This window comes from Dryas octopetala, chromosome 8 (genome assembly GCF_963921425.1).
Source record: "Dryas octopetala chromosome 8, drDryOcto1.1, whole genome shotgun sequence".
In the NCBI taxonomy this organism is placed as follows: Eukaryota; Viridiplantae; Streptophyta; class Magnoliopsida; order Rosales; family Rosaceae; genus Dryas; species Dryas octopetala.
In genome coordinates, this window is record NC_141373.1 from 9,194,179 (window position 1) to 9,210,750 (window position 16,572).

The following is a 16,572-nucleotide window of genomic DNA, read 5'->3' on the forward strand; positions in this document are numbered from 1 at the left end:
CTTTATCCTCTGTGTTTCTCTATTGTGTAGGTTTTATATAATTTTATATTAAGTTTTGTTTTTCATTATTCTGATGCGTTACATTTACTTATTTTTTATATATTCATTTATAAACGTTTCCAAGGACAAGAACCAAGACCAAACAAGATAATCTAGTTGACTATATGACCCTGCCGATGTATGACCGTGCCTACTGTCATGCCCCGAATCCTCGAACATGACTTAGGTGGTGGATAGAGTTGCTCAAACAGAATGTAATGTTCTTATGCTCTATTAATTAGTTAACGATATTTCATTTCTATAATTTGATAAAGGGGAGTACATATAAATTATAAAGCTTAACATTTCAAAGAAAAGAAAGTCTGCCAAAAATCTGGCACAGTTTTGTTTGTTTATCTAATAATTCCACAATTTATAACCTGTGAAAATTAATATTTCACAAGATTTCATTCATGGGGCAGCAATACGTACAATCTTAATATTTTCCAAATGGTTGATAAAAAGATCCATTGACTTTAGGTACTAAATTATAATGCTTTTTCATTTCAACTATTAAAATATTTATGTCATTTCACTTTAGATACTAAATTTCAGTTTAGGTACCAATTTTAAAAAACATGATTATATCGAACTGTGACTGTCTAACATGAAATTAGTGTCTTACTGCTTTATTAAAAAACTATTGATATTTGGTATTTAATTCTAATTTTCTATTGATAAAACCATAAAACAATTGTTCTCTACATTCATCGATCCCAAAACAGCAAGAAAATCCTATTTAAGAGACAGATTTATATACATGATCAAGCAGATCCTTGAAAATTCAACCACTGTTTATTTGCACCAAAATCAATAGCAAGACCAGATATTTACATAGATATAAATTACAGCACAATAGTGAAAAATCAGAATCAAATTCATAACTACTATCTTATTTTTCCCAACCTCAAGTATATATGGAATTCAGCAGCCAAATGAATCAAGAATTAGCAAAGCAAACCCAATACTTTTACACCCTCTTGTTCCCTTTCAACCCAACCACAGGAGTTGGGTATAAAATGGGTGGGCAAAAGGTGTTCAAATCTAAGGGTCAATTGCTCATCTTCATCCACTGCTCAAGGCAAGGAACTAATTTCCTTTGTTTATTATTGTTTTTTCTTATAGACATGAGTTTATTTCAAGTAGCAAAAAACTGGTAATATGGTATATTTAATTTATTAGGTCTAATTTGATTCACGGATTTGAGGTTTGAGAATAAGTATGAAATTTATTTCAATGTTTGGTAAGCTCATAGGAATGTGTTATATTTCCATGCGAACATCATAATGATATTTTGTCAAGTATAATCTATTTAATAAGCTTCTTTTATTCTATTCTTAAATTACAAATACAAACAAATTCAGTTGTTCAATCTAATAATCAATTATAATGATATTTATAAGTATATTATATATATATTTTTAATTCAAGAAAAAGAAAAATTAAACTTTAGTGGACAAACTCTACGGCCATTCTAACTTGATTATCCACCGAGGCACCAACTGCTACGTACATTATAGTTTAAATAGGTAATTCATATTTGATCAATTATGACTTTATGAGTTTAAAAGTTTTTTTTTTGGCCGGGAATTATGAGTTAAAGTTAAATGGATATGGATGGAGGTAACCATACCCAGCTACACACCCGGCCCATATACCCGAGTAACCCACCCTAACTCATTTGTTTTTCAGCTCTCTCGCATTCCTCTCTCTCCTCTCACTCACCGTCGCATCTCAGCTCATCCACCACGACCACGACGTAGCTAGCTTGGCATTTCCTGCAACCAGGTCTCTCTTCTCACTTCTGATATATAAAGTCTTATTTTCTGTTTTTTTTTTGGTAATTTTAATGTGTTTTGGTTGCTGGGTATTGCATTTTTGTGATTCTCTGTGACTTCTTTTCATCCTTCGAATTCATGATCGCTGACTGGTGTTGATGTGGTAATGAGGCCATATAAATCTCCATTTGTGACTGCTTTAACTAGTTGTCTGTTGGGGAACTTTCAATTTCAGTATAGAAAGCCTCTATAACTTTATGGGAAGTAGGTGCTCTGAATTAGTCGGGTTCGAGTCTTTTCATTCTAAGAAAGCATTTTTGTTCTGGGGTTGCCATTCTTAATTTGAAAAATGGGATGCAACCCAAGTTCTGTGTAAATTTAATCAAGGAGTAAGCATTAGTATACAAGGATGCATTGAGCACATAAACTAATTTTTCAGTCACATAACATTTTCTACTCTCGCTTATTTTGTGAATTCGAACAATTTCTTGGTAACAAAATACACCAGTGCCTAAAATCTCTACCTAGATTATCCCTGTTGATCGGTTGTAGATTCACCAATTGGATTATTTCTTCGGTTTCTTATTGTAGATTCACCGGTTGGTTTATTTTGGGAAGCCAGGTTTCGCCTAGTTGGTTTTCTGTGCTGTAATTCTGTTCTTTTTTTTATTTTTTAATAAAAAAAGGATGAATGTAATTTGGTTCTTGTGCTTCTTTGGAAGGTTGAAGTCTTTAGCGGCTCTTGGTGTTTGTACGCATTGCTTATGTTTTGAGTAAAATGCATCATAACTACTAGGGGAAAACAAAGATACTGGAGAAAGAGCTTTTTGTGACTGACAGAAGAGAATTAAGGGATTTATTCCATAGGCTGCTAGTTTAACTTTATAACAATGGGTAACAAGGGATACATTCGGGAAGATAATGACATTTACTTACTAGTTGGGAATTTAGTAACAAATTAATGTTAGTAAATACAGAGAACACATAAAGGTAATTGATTGATATTTCATATGTTACTAATATGGGCTATTGATTTATATTTCGGAATTCAGTCCTCAGAAGTACTTTATTGTTGACATTTCAACATTGAATGTGGTAATTTTCTTTCAGGTTTTGTCCATCTTTTAGAAAACAACACAATGAATCTTGTAACATCAATATGCAACAGATTGACTCTAAAGCATCTGGTTACAAACACTCCTGTTTACAGCAGTGCTTCTGGTACAGGTTTCATATCACTCAATGGGTTGTGCTATTTTAAATATTCTGTGTTGCTGCTTCTAAGTTCTAATGTTTCGCTTGGTTTAGACGTCACAGGAGAAGGATTGAGTTTGGTATTCAGGCGCTGGGCTACTAAAAAATCTGCTGGATCCACAAAGAATGGGAGAGACTCTAAACCTAAGAATCTTGGGGTGAAGAAATTCGGCGGAGAGGTAAGAGGTTTTTGTTTTAGGTGAAGTTATGGAAAAAGAAAGTGGAGGTTCATTATTGCTTATTGAATTCTTTCCTTGAAATCACTATGATGTTATTCTGTTTATGCTGCAGAGAGTGATACCTGGAAATATCATTGTTCGCCAAAGGGGCACCCGATTCCACCCTGGAAATTATGTTGGGTTAGGGAAAGATCACACCCTTTATGCTCTGAAAGAAGGCTGTGTAAAGTTTGAACAACACAAGCTCAGTGGTCGCAAGTGGGTGCATGTCGAGCCCAAGGAAGGTCATGTGCTTCACCCTATATATGCGAATGCTGCAACAACTGAGATGAAGACGGCCTAAGTTCTTGGAATTTTGTTTAGATTGTTCTTAGGTTCAAAACTTATGCCCAGATTAATTACCATTAGAAAAGCACTGTTATGCAAGAGCCAGCAGGTTTCCTTAAATCAGAAGCTCCTGATCTTAGACAAATAGAATATTGTTCGTCTGAGTTTTATATAAAATAAATCTCTAATTTGCATCAGTTTCACCTGGATTGTGGCCTTGCAGCACCCAGATCTTACATTTCTAGTATGCAACCCAGTCATGTAAGAATGAGGCCGTTTAGTTTGTTTGTGCTATTATAAAGTACAAACCCACTTTTTAAAGTTTTTCTAAAGCAATTCATCTGGAACTCGGGGAACATCATGTGTAATTGTCTTTGTCACTCAATACTTGGGTTCAAGTCACCTTACCCTTAAATAAAAGGAGAAAAATCTTGAATACAACTCTTAGCTCACATTCAATCCCTCAAAAGTGATATAATTACTTAATTTTACGGCTCCAGTATGCACAATAATATTTACATTTACAAGTGTAGAGAATCCGTAATTCTAACTAGCTACCTCTACTAGACTACTACCTACATTTCTAGCATTGAGCCAGTCAAAGAGGAATTAGAGAATAGAAAAACAGATTTCTTTAACTGTGCAATAGTGACTTCTTTGCCCTCAAAGATCCCGCCTATTCCTCTCCTTCCAAAGTGTCCACGATACTGCATGAGAGGGGTAGGTTCCCAAATCAATGTTGCAATTTTTGTTAGAGCAAGCTTGCCAACACCCCACAGCAAGGGCCAGTGAAGGAAAAGTGGTCCATCAATTCTTCTGCGTTCTTGCACATGGTGTAGCATATTCACTATCGCCATACCTCTACAAATGTTACGTCATTTTCTATGATGTAATAAGCAGAGTTCAATTATGATAAGCATAAAGAGAAAAGAAAAAAAAAAAATCATAAAGAGAACATTAAGCATAGACTGCATACCTAAGGGCATCATCCAGCTTCATGGTTCATATTCTTCCCAGTTTGCAACATTCTTTGAACATGGCAGTCATGGATTTCCAAAGCAACAAGTATCTTTCTCTTTTGTTAGCTTGACTACAAGTTCAGTTTCGTAAGTCGGAGCATTGTTCAGTTTAGTGTGGCATGACTATTCTGAGACCAGAGTTTGCAGTGTAGAAATTATGATTCTGCCTCACTTTCAGAGTCATCAAATATAGTTGATTCTGCCTCACTTTCAGAGTCATTAAACATAGTTGATTCTGCCTCGCTCTCAGCGCCATCAAGCATAGTTGATTCTACCTCACTTTCAGCGCCATCCAGCATAGTTCTCTTCATGGCCGAATCATCGCCATCACTCGTTTGGGAATTAGAGACATCCTCAGTCATGACACCAGATTCAAATCTTTGGCGCCTTTCCACTATAGCCTTGACCCTCTTCTCAAACTCTTCATCTGTGCTAGCCAGCATGTAGCGTAGTTTTAAATTAATGCAATTTTCTACCAGAACCTTGTGCCTTGGAATAATTCGGCCCTCAAGAGAGTAGCTGAAAAACCTGAACATAATTTCACTATGGTCAAAGTCAATGGTAGAGAAGAAAGAGGACAAACTATTACAAAAAGTAAAATAGCATAAATCGACGAGGAAAACTTGAACTCCAAAATAATGTGTGCTCAATTGGTTGCCCAAAAGCAAGAAGCCCATTACAAATATTGGGAAAATGAAAATGACTTGTATACTTGTGAGACAACCAGATTATGTTCACCTTGATGATTAAGAGATTCTCCCTGAGACCTTGCTTCACTTAAATATAGCATACCACAAAATGATAACTGAGGATAATATAATTAACTATGGTATAGCAAAATAAAGGGCCTATGGAAGATTACTGAAATTAACTAAGATCAGCATTTCTATTGTGATGCTTTCACCTTGGGAACTCAATGAGATCTTGCAAAGGGCGGACCATAGTTCTCCTCAAGTAACGGTACTTTGGACGGAGGACATCTATGTTGTACCGGAGCAGCATGGGAAAATCAGCAATCATCTCCCCCAAACGATCAAGATGTATGCCAAGTGAGCGAAAATATTTGACATTAACCTCGAGCTTTTTCACAATGTTGCATCCCAAGAGCTCTGGTCCCAAAGCTATAACCTTTCCAATATCCCTCTCACTAACTCCAGCTTTGGTCATTAAGAATATGACCTGTATGATATTCCAGTAACATGTTACCAAAGGTGAATCTAGATGTTACTCCATTTGCTTAAAAACTGAACCTAGATATTAAATAAATATGCAAAAGTCCAACCAGAGCTATCAGTTTCAACGTGGGGGCATGAGCACAGAATTTGAAAAAAGTTATCACACAAAATAAGCTTCTAATCAACTATGCAAGACACATCTTTCAAGAATATATCAGTAATCATGATCATTCTCTCCCTCCAAATGTGGCTGAAATGAGTTCTATTGAGACCAGAAATCTTTTAACCAAAATGATAATAATGCCTGAGATCTATCTCAGAACAGCTATCTATTTAATGATACAAACTTCTAAAGTAAATCTACTCAAGAAAAGTGCATCAAAGAAAGCATTAGCCGCCAAAAAAAGATTTCCACTGCACAGCCAATACATAAAAGTACAGAAAAAATATACAACTGGGGCTTTTCTTATGTACAACTCAATAACAAATACATACAAGTACGACTGATCCAAAGTCAAATATGTTAGTCAATGTCATTAAGTTCTGTTGCAAAAACAATTGCACTATGCCTTATATATCAACTCAGAATGTAGGCTAATTCGTTCAATCCAATAACCAGTTTTTTTAAAAAAAAATTTTTTAGGGATTGGAAAATTAACCCATGCAACTCCACCCTTTGCTCTGACCAGCTTTACAACATGAAAAAGGACAAATTTCCATTTTAACATTTATAAAATCTACTGATACATAGAAAATGTGGTACAGAAAGATATATACTGCGTACATGCAGGTGCAAACATGGTGTGTGTGTTCGGGAAAGGTGGGGTGGGTGGGAGCTGTTAATATAAATAACTAAATAAGCTTAAAAAGGTATCAAAGGAAAAAAAAAAAAACAGAACTTGAATAAGAAAAGAACGAACCACTGGCCGGATTTTCTTGTAGAGGCTGTATGTTAGCAACGGAGGAAACTTTACAAGCATTTTTCCTATGGCATCGTCTCGAATGCCTATGTCCTGAAAAAACTTTACCTTCACAGTGGAAAATAAATACATGTCAATGTCATCATTACAAGGCATGACACTAAAAATGAGGTAATTTGATGTACTATATATATGCATTAACCCATTATGCATTAACTCATGAATGATCATTAGAACTACATAGTAGTCGAGAGAACAAGAATATCCAAAACAGGATGAGGTGGAAGGTAATGAAATCGAAGGAAGATTTCAGCTAGATTGTTCAAGTTGGTTTCATGATGTAGGCCTCCAAGACAAAGTTTAAACCCAGGAAGTATTACCTTTGGTACAATGGTTGTCTCCAAATCAACACAGAAAACCATCGGTTTAATTGTAAGCATTCGCCTCATACCATCTCGGGTAATGCCATGGTAATAGAAATACTTAACTAGAGGCTTCCATCTCTCCTCAATGCTACAACCCATCAGTTGCGGCCTAAAAGCTAGTAATTTGCCAATATCCTCAGTACTAAGGCCAAACTCCTTCAAATAGTTAATCTGGATAAACAAGAGCAGCATCTCACAACATGTACACACAAATATATGATTTCAATCAATAATCTGGGGAAGGAGTCGGTTACCTTTTGGTTCATCTCATCCAGAGTATAGTAGCCAAGGACCCTGGGATAATCAAAGACCATTGTGCCAAAATCGTTGTCATTGATACCCATATCCAAGTAAAATCGCACACGGGCTTTCACTTCTTCCAAGCTGTTAGACAAGAGCTGCGGACACCGGCTCATGACACAGCCCATCCACTCCCTCCTAACTCCATTCCTCTCCAAATACTCAACAATCTCATCCAGTTCTTCGCTGCTGCGCTCCAGAAAATAATCTCCGGCTTTCACGAGTGCAACTCCGATAAACCTCCCCTTGACATGAACCGACTTCAACCACTCAGTAAGACGCCTAATCGAATCAAGGTCCCCCTTTGCCAAGCAAATGAGCCTCCCAATTTGGGGATATGAAAGTGAATTATGCTTCAACCACCTATACAATGAAATTCATGAAAACCCAATTGTGGACACTAGATTTAATTCTTGGGTTTTCTTGCATACTCATAAATAATTCATGGAATTGCTACAAATCCACCTAAATTGGAAATTAGAACAAAAAAGAAAGTAAAGCTTTTGCCTTTGATTACCTGATGAAGGGCACAACATTGGAATCTTCAATGACAGTCTTGGCGCGAACATTGAAGCTCGAATTAGAAAACTCCGGCAAGCGTTTCAAGGCGGCGGCTTCGACCATGACGTAGTCAATGAAGTCGGGCAAGGTCTGGACCAAATTGGTGGAATATGTGATTCCGAATTTGCCCTTCCTCATAGCCTCCATGAAAATCTCGGCGGTGACCTTCCGGCGAATCTCCAGCGCCCGCATTATCATCCGATGCTCGTCGTCGTCGTGGCGGAGGTGCGCGGGAGAGGAGGAGATGGAGCCCGGGAACTGAGGAGTGCGTTTGCGGAGGAGAGAGAGCTCGAAGGTTTTATTGTCGGCGGCGGGAGGAAGGTGGTTGGGGGAGGTGGGGTTGGGGGGGAGGTGGGAGAGGCGGTGGAGGAGGAGGGCGGTGGACTTGGAGTTGTGTTTGCGGAGACTGAGGTCTGGAGGGTCATCATGGGGGTCGTGTTGATGGTGGAGACAGGAGGTGGTGGTGGTGATGGTGGTGGAGAAACTGGTTGGCCGGAGGTGGTGGTGAAAGTGGTGGAAGGGGAGTGGACTGAGTTGAGTGAGTGGAGAAGACAACACCATGTTTTCTACACTGGAATGGAATGGATATTATGCTTGCTTTGTCATCCCAATTCAAATGACAGTTATTTAAATATCAATAATTTGCCTCAGCTTGTAGCTATGTTAACATTAACCTCCAACTCTCCGAGTAATATTTTATTCATTAATTCGTCGTTGAAGAGCCGACCTATTTAAAGTGCGTTACCAAAATCTCAATAGTTTGTATAACAAAAAACGCAACAAATTTTATCAATAAATAAAAATGTTAATGTGTTCTTAAATTACAAAAATTTATAATATACATAACCAAAATCAAAATAATATAGCAACCAAAGTGAAATTTAACCTAAACAGGAACCCAAAAGTGAAATTTGGCCTTACTCTAAAGGAAAACATTTAGAAAACTAATTCCAGAACTTTGCCGCCATGACCATAGCAACAAGGCTATAGCGTTGTCATCGCATTGTCATTGCCTTGATGGCCACGGCAAGGCTAGAGTTCAGTTCCACTTAGACAAATATTGATGGATTGAGCATTATGGTTTTTTAAGAAAAAACGGGGACGGTAATGGGTACACTAAGTAGAATGTGTGGAGAAAACAATTTAGACGTTAGAACTTAAGGGTCAGTATATATGAAGCTCTCTTCTGTTCCAATTCCCTTTTTTGGTGCTGTATTTTTCTTCTGAACCAAAATGTGAAATCTCATGTGAATGAAGAAATCTTTGGAAATTACAATTTACATTCCACAGGACCAGAAACTAAACAAGAACAGAATAAATCAATTACACATAAAATTGTAGCTTGTTTTCGCCATAAACAAGCCTTCGAACAAATACAAACTCTATCCGCCAGCGGCACCCCTGATCCTTCTTCCCAAATTTTCTCAGTCCCGATGCATCCCCAAACTAAATTCACCATCCCAATAGTAGCCATTTCATGGAACTTCAAAATTAGTGTCCCTTCAGAGAAGATGTGAACCATGCAGTCATCCCCTCATGTACAAAAATTGGCTCGAAACACCACTCAACTCCAAAAACCAGGAAGAGCTTGCTGGGGTACCAACAACAGGCACTCAAATAAGCCTGCTGTATTATTGACAAAGAATCAATAACAATCAACATCAATCGCCTAGTCCTGGTCAAGTCTCTCTACATCTTGTACACCAGATGGTTCAGGGAATATATCCCTAGAATGCCGTCTGCGTGAGGATGAATGTTCACCGCCATTGCCACCATTTTGGCCACTTCCCTGCGAACCCGTGGTTCCTGAATGTTTTAAACCACTCCCTCCTTCCACTTTGGTAGTGGAGGCACCTGGAATAACCGGTACCTCAGATGAGCTGCGCCAGCTACCAAACACAGCAGCATTCCAAGAGCCTCTGGAAGAGGTTGTTCTGAGCCTTGCAGAACCAGAACTATCTTCCCTCACCACCTTCAAAGGGTTTTCCAAAGCTTTGAGAATATATCTCATCAGGGGGCGCCTTGAGGGCTTGGGATTTAGGCAGGACCTGGCCACAACAGCCATGGCCCACACTTCCTCTAAAAGGTCCTCATCCACAATCAGAGATGGATCCACAATTTTCGTCACAAGTTCCTTGTCATATATACTGATGTGTGGTAGCATCTGTTCTAATAAGTCCTTCACTTGGGCATCACTGGAAGCACTGATACCCAACTTACCTGTTACCAGCTCAAGTAATACCTTCCCGAAACAGTAAACATCATAGGCACATAATGCTGTTGGTGAACCTGATCATTTCAGAGAAACATAAGATTCAGCAATAATTTTTCAGATTGAAGTACAACTACAGATTATGTGTGTGTACATATATTTATTATTTTGAGAAGAAAAGAACCATGCAGAAAATTGTGTACATTTTTTAGTGTGTACATATTATATATGCATATGTATTTTATATATAAAAACCATGCAGAAAATGTGTGAGATTTTGACATGATACCTTTTTTCATTTTTCTGGACAGCAAAGATAAATGATAACCAAACTTCTTGAGAAAAATGCATTAAGTTTTTGTCAGACAGGAAAGAAGTGGGTTATTCTAGTGCAAGCAAATAGCAAACAATTGATAAGTTTCATAATTCACATGAATGGATTAAGAAGAGCATGAAGCCTTAGCCATAGAAAGACGAACATAAACTATTAAAATTTTAACAATCATGGGTCAAGTACAAAGATCCTTCACGCTAGGCTCTGTTTCAACGGAAAAGTTTTTCGAGAAGGAAATTTTTTTTGTAGGAACAGTTTCCTGTGTGGTAGGTTTCAGAATATACTGTCCAGAACATGTCTTGATTGTATTTTGGTTATGGCTTCAACTCAACATAAGGATAGAAAAAGTTTTCTTCCACCACCCCCCCCCCCCCCCCCACGCGAAAACATATCCTGACAAAACTAAAAAGAAACGCTCAGATATGTACATACCAGAAGTACCTTGTTCGGATGACCTGCATTATAGAAAGAAAACTAATAAGAATTTCATACATGCAAATACATCAAATCTTTACAAATGATAAAATAAGTAAAAATAACCTAATACAAGGTTACTGCCCAATTCAGCAGAGACGAAGTAAGAAAGTAAACAGATATCTTATCAGGACAAAAAAAGTACACATTTACAATTTGTTGTATGATAATTATTCACAGTTTGACAGGATCAACATCATGTGTAACCTTGCACCAGGTTTTAACACGAAATATCTAATCTTCTTCATTGAACATTACAAAAACCTCATTTTGTAGATCATTCCTTCATATAGTCAAAAAAGAAACAGGCATTGGCACAGAGAATGCACCCAAGGTTGATAAAACCCATCATTGTTGTAGACAAATATAGAATATGTGCCATGCTAACTTTCAAAACTACACGTGTTTACTTGAGGGACTGCCAGAGGGGTGGTCAGAGAAGAGGGAGGTAGTGTGGGTAAGAAGAGACTAGCAGAGGGAACACCAATGAGAATGCTCAACCCAAAATTGGTGGGGGAAAAACAGGTAGAAACTATCATGTGGTCCCACCTAAGGTTTTCCATTGAAAAATGTAGATATTATGAGAAATAAAAGAAGGTCATTTAATATAGAAGCTACATTGCAAGAAATCAATTACCAAGGCAAACTGTGACAATCAAAATTCCATACTCAAAAGTAACAGACAAATGTATGGAGCTGCACACTAGGACAGTAGAAAAAAATGGATATAAATGCAAAATTACAGGATGCCTTTGCAAAAGAGACTAAAACATGTCAGGAGTTAACTTAGTAGCTCAACAACTGTCAAGTACTATAACAAAGATAATTTGTTAATAAAATATAAAATTGATAGGATATGTTAATCCAGGAATAGTCACAGTTCAGAAAGAGAAGACATGTGAATATATAAAATTATTAACAGGCTACTTACTGTGGCAACCGCAGCAACCTGGTAATCCTGCTTTGATGAGTATCCCCTTCTTGAGCACAGATATCACTCAGGCTCCCTAGCCGCACTTCAAACTTATCATCAAGAAGTATACTGCTTGCTTGAACATCTCTTCAATGACCAAAAGAAAGCTATGTCACTACTTGCACCACTAAGTATAAATTCTATAATGTGAACTGGTGACGAATTCATCAGTTTCACCAACAAGAATGCTAAATTAACAAAACAGAAATGCTCTCTCACTGAAATAAATCGACTGTTGATGGAAGTGCAATGATACAGAACATAAAACATCTTCACTCTTTGAATAATTACATATATAATTAGCATATAAAAATAGTAACTAATTTCTCCATATTTGTATATATTGTAAAGAGGAATCATTGAAATTTCATTTTTGTCAATTATATTCTTTTAAGAACAATCTTAATTAAACCTAAATGTCACAATGAGCAGTCACTATCTGTCTAACCAACCATGTCCTCAAGTTGGTCAAATTAATTTTAAGATAGTAACAGGCCTCAGATCAAAACCTTTAACAGATAAAATAAATACCAGGAAGCTTTTTGAACAAATCTATACCTTCCACAATTTGTGTCTATGACCTTCATTTGTGGTACAAAGTCAAAGGGAGACACTACTGTTCTATTTTTTTTTCCCCCTTCAGTTTTGTACTTTAAATAAGCAAAACTCACTTAATTAATCCTGCATCTGCCATCTGATACTGAGTTTGCTGAAGATTTAGTCTAAAGTCAAATCGGGCTTTGGACACATTCAAGCATCTGACTTTATGCCTCAATGATAATATAATCACCTCTTCCAAGTTCCAACCATATTATTGAAGCTTTTTTCTATTTTTATAATTAAAAAAAAAAAAACATTATCTACCCCTTAAATATGTCAATCCATTACAAAGTTTCTTCAACTAATGTTCACAAGAGTATCTTGAGCGATATATTTGAGTATTTGACCATCTTTGGGTTTTTATTTTTTTTCTGTAATCTATATCTCTCAAAATAGTTTAACAATTTATTGTGAGTGCCAAATTTGAATGAGGGAACCTGTGCCAAATTTGAATGAGGGAACCTCTTACAAAGTCATAGTCCACCCATTCTACCATTAGCTTTAACATCATAAAGACTTTGGATGAACAAGTAGTTGTTGCTAGAAATCAACTTTTGCAAATTCCTAAACGGTTTTAACTTTTAATGTTGCACGGAAGGTCCCCAAATAATCACACCATTAAATTACTGCTCTTATTGAGGAAATGTTACCATCTAAAAAACAAAATATATATGAATATGTATATGTATGTATGCATGCACGTATATATATATATATATATATATATCCATCTCAAACAAACAACTAAACATATGCTATAAGTCACAACTTACTGACTTGAAACAAAGCATAGGAAATTACAAAAACCTGATTGCATGGAGAATAAAAGGAAAATGTAAGGGAAAGAATTGAAACATGACAAGAGGTAACTCTAAAATTACCTGTGCACAAGGGGTGGATTGCTTTCATGATGCAGATAGGAGAGACCCTCTGCCGCGCCTAATGCAATCTTCAATCTCGTTATCCAATCCAATGACTGCAAACTATCATCCTCTGTGTTGGTTTTCTTGTACAAAGAACTTGATAAGTCCCCATTTGGCATATATTTGTAAACTAGGAACTTCTCGTTCTCATTCTCTAAACAGTGTCCTAAAAGGGGAACAAATCTTGTATGTGACACCTTACTAAAGAACTCCAATTCGAGTAGGTATGATTCCTTCTTAATCGAGCGCAAATCAATCTTTTTAATGACCACAGGGATCCCATTTTCCAAGACACCCCTGAAGAGATCCCCTGAGCGGCCATGCTTGAACAAATTTGTATCACTGAAGTCACCAGTGGCTTGGAGCAGCTGCTGATATGTGAATGCATCTCCTACACTAGAAAAGTTAATTGATGCTCCAGGTGGTGGTGGACTGCTGCCTGCAGGAACTGGTCCCACACCAACCCCTCTTTGATTTGTAGTGCCCGCCCTCTTACGTAAACATAGGAGTAGTACTACCAAAAATAACACTAAAATCGCAATCAAACCAACTCCCCCCAAAACTGCCGCCAATATGATGACCTTCTTATTGCTCTTCCCAGGAGGTTCTGCTGCAGGAGGTTGTGTAGAATTTGGTTGGCCAAAGTTATCAAAAGTCAAACCCCTATCAGCATAGAACGATGAACATTGTGCCAAAGTCCTCTGATTCTTCACATTTTGGAGACAATTGCTGTCAAGAGATGCATTAGTGATCACATAGCCTGGTACCCCACCTTCAAAATAGTTTCCCGAAAGATCAATAGCACTAAACCTTCCAAGAAAAGGTGTAAGACCTCCATAAAACAAATTCTGAGAAATATTGAGTACTGCAGAAGTGGCATTAGCATTCGAGCTAGAATTGGGCAGCAGACCAGTGAAATTATTGTCTGACACATCAAGAAAACTCAATTTGGGCATTGACCACAGCACATTAGGAAGACCATCAGTGAAACCATTATTTCTCAGAACTATGACCTGCAACTGCGTTTGAGTTGGAAACATATTGTCTGGCAAAGTCCCACTGAGCAAATTGTCTGCAACAATCATTCTCTGCAAGCTCCTTAACCCCCTCAAATCTGAAGGCAAGGACCCGACCAATATATTGGCGCTGAGATCAAGGTCAACCAAACTACCAAGGTCCCCAAGTTGAGCAGGTATGGGAGAAGACAACATGTTGCTTGAAAGATTCAAATACTGAAGCTTTGAAAGGGTCCCAATGCCCGGAGGAATCGACTCGGATAAGTAATTCCCAGAAATGTCAAGAACAGAAAGATTCCCAAGATTGCCAAAAGACTGAGGAATGGATCCAGTAAGCCGATTTCGCGAAAGATCAAGAACCGAAAGGCGTACCAACTGGCCCAAACTAGCAGGAATTGTCCCAGTAAGGTTATTATGAGACAAATACAGGCTAGTCAGATTGGTTGAATTTCCAAGACTGGATGGAATAGGACCATTTACAGAACAAGAAGTGAGATCAAGAACTTGCAGGGACACAAGGCTTTGGCCAAACCAGTCGGGAATGGAACCCGGAAGCAAGAAATTGGAGGCATTAAAGGAGAGCAAAAGGGTCAAATTGGCTAAAGCATCAACTACAAATTGTGGGTTTTGACTGCCAAGTCGGGTCCTTCTAAACCCAGAAATGTTAATCCCAACAACTGTACCATTCTGGCATTGGACACCCCTCCAGAGGAGGCAAGGGTCTGCCTTTCTGGGCCAGTCCCTGCTCCTCAACCCTAAGGACGATCTGAGCTCAAACAGAGCCACTCGCTCAGAGACTGAACCCAATGGCAGGCTCTGGTTCTGTTGCTCAAATGTGGGCTCAAGGAGCAACAAGACCATCAACAACAACAAGGCACAAGATGCTATTCTTTTCTGATCCACCATGGCTCATAATAAAGATCCAACCATGCCCATCTTCTTCCTCTTTCTCTCAAACACGTACGTGTGTTGTTTGACTGCTATGGAACTCCCCAGAAGAATCACACATGCCCATTTCACAACAATGCATTTTTTCTCTTTCTAAAAGTTCCCAACTTTCACTCTCTAAAAGGGAGGAGAAAAAGAAAACAGAGGCAGAAATGGAAGACTCTTACCTCAAATTCACACGCTTTTGAATCTTTCACTACATACTGTTGTTGGGTTAGAGAATAGAGAGGCAGACAAATCTGTTTCCACTTTCTTTGCTCCCCTTTGTTTCTCTCTCTCTCTCTCTCTCTCTCTCTCTCTCTCTCTCTCTCTCTCTCTCTCTCTCTCTCTAAATCCTTCAGTTTCTTCGGTTGACAAATCAGAGAGACAGAAAGAAGAAGCAAAATACAAAAAATATATCGGAAAATGAAAAACTCATTAATTAATTAATAGTATAATTTTAAAGAGAGAGAGAGAGAGAGAGAGAGAGAGAGAGAGAGAGAGAGGGACAGAAAGTGGCCGGTCTGGTCAAGACTCAAGAAGCAGACTTTGGACTTCAACAAAAAAAAAAAAACGAGAAAACGAAGGCTTAATTTTCTCTCTCTTTTTATTTTGTTTGTGTGTTTGAGGGGGATGACAGTGATGGAAAGCTGAAAGTGTGACTTGGGTCTGTACTCGGGTCGGGTCTGACACACAGTGAAGCAGGTCCGGCGCCGGTTGTGGTAGTTTGACCTCCGGTAAACCCGCCCTTCCAGCTAAGACCCATCCACCATTTTCCTTTTTATTTTTTTGGTTTTCAGAGAAACAAAAAATGTGTAATTATTGTGACCCAACTGTTTAGGGAATTTACTGAAGATACCATTTTGGGTTTCTGATTTCTAGGCTGTCAAGCATTGGAAATATGTGCCCATTAACAAAAATGGAAAACAGAGCACTCTGTTTGTGAAGACAGTCTCTCTTGGAAACAATGGGGTGGATTTGTGTAAAATGGAAAGTTGGTAGAGAAAGGAGTTAGTGTAAAATGCTGTGTACCTGATAGATTTTAATGGCTCTTTGCTGTACATGATCATTTTTTTGGGTAAGAGGAATGCTAGATGATCACATTTTAAGACCATATTAATGAAAAAATCAAATTA

At 37.9% G+C, this 16,572-nt stretch overlaps 3 protein-coding genes across 6 annotated transcripts; 1 reads left to right on the forward strand and 2 right to left on the reverse strand.

Moving 5' to 3' along the window:
• Positions 1 to 1,696: 1,696 nt before the first annotated feature.
• On the forward strand, positions 1,697 to 3,915 carry LOC147276957 (uncharacterized). Its single transcript, XM_086255034.1, has 4 exons — positions 1,697 to 1,827; positions 2,928 to 3,038; positions 3,126 to 3,250; positions 3,363 to 3,915. Exons 2-4 carry the CDS (start codon positions 2,957 to 2,959, stop codon positions 3,591 to 3,593), a joined length of 438 nt encoding a protein of 145 aa, XP_086111160.1. The 5' UTR covers positions 1,697 to 1,827; positions 2,928 to 2,956; the 3' UTR covers positions 3,594 to 3,915.
• A 78-nt stretch (positions 3,916 to 3,993) lies between these two features.
• Positions 3,994 to 8,558, reverse strand: EMB2219 (Mitochondrial transcription termination factor family protein). 2 transcript variants are annotated; one of them, XM_086255033.1, is made up of 7 exons: positions 7,934 to 8,558; positions 7,371 to 7,779; positions 7,072 to 7,287; positions 6,692 to 6,799; positions 5,501 to 5,775; positions 4,554 to 5,124; positions 3,994 to 4,438 (listed from the first exon to the last, which is right to left on the reverse strand). In XM_086255033.1, the coding sequence occupies exons 1-6, from the start codon at positions 8,536 to 8,538 to the stop codon at positions 4,752 to 4,754; spliced, it is 1,986 nt and encodes a 661-aa protein (XP_086111159.1). In that variant the 5' UTR covers positions 8,539 to 8,558; the 3' UTR covers positions 3,994 to 4,438; positions 4,554 to 4,751. The 2 variants fall into 2 exon arrangements, with proteins under 2 accessions (XP_086111159.1, XP_086111158.1); XM_086255032.1 differs by having other exon boundaries at positions 3,994 to 4,459.
• Positions 8,559 to 9,115: 557 nt separating this feature from the next.
• Positions 9,116 to 15,721, reverse strand: LOC147276959 (Leucine-rich repeat protein kinase family protein). 3 transcript variants are annotated; one of them, XM_086253663.1, is made up of 4 exons: positions 13,452 to 15,721; positions 11,929 to 12,057; positions 10,965 to 10,978; positions 9,116 to 10,266 (listed from the first exon to the last, which is right to left on the reverse strand). In XM_086253663.1, exons 1-4 carry the CDS (start codon positions 15,413 to 15,415, stop codon positions 9,647 to 9,649), a joined length of 2,727 nt encoding a protein of 908 aa, XP_086109789.1. In that variant the 5' UTR covers positions 15,416 to 15,721; the 3' UTR covers positions 9,116 to 9,646. The 3 variants fall into 3 exon arrangements, with proteins under 3 accessions (XP_086109789.1, XP_086109788.1, XP_086109790.1); XM_086253662.1 differs by having other exon boundaries at positions 10,956 to 10,978; XM_086253664.1 differs by lacking the exons at positions 9,116 to 10,266; positions 10,965 to 10,978 and adding an exon at positions 11,378 to 11,546.
• Between the last annotated feature and the right edge of the window lie 851 nt (positions 15,722 to 16,572).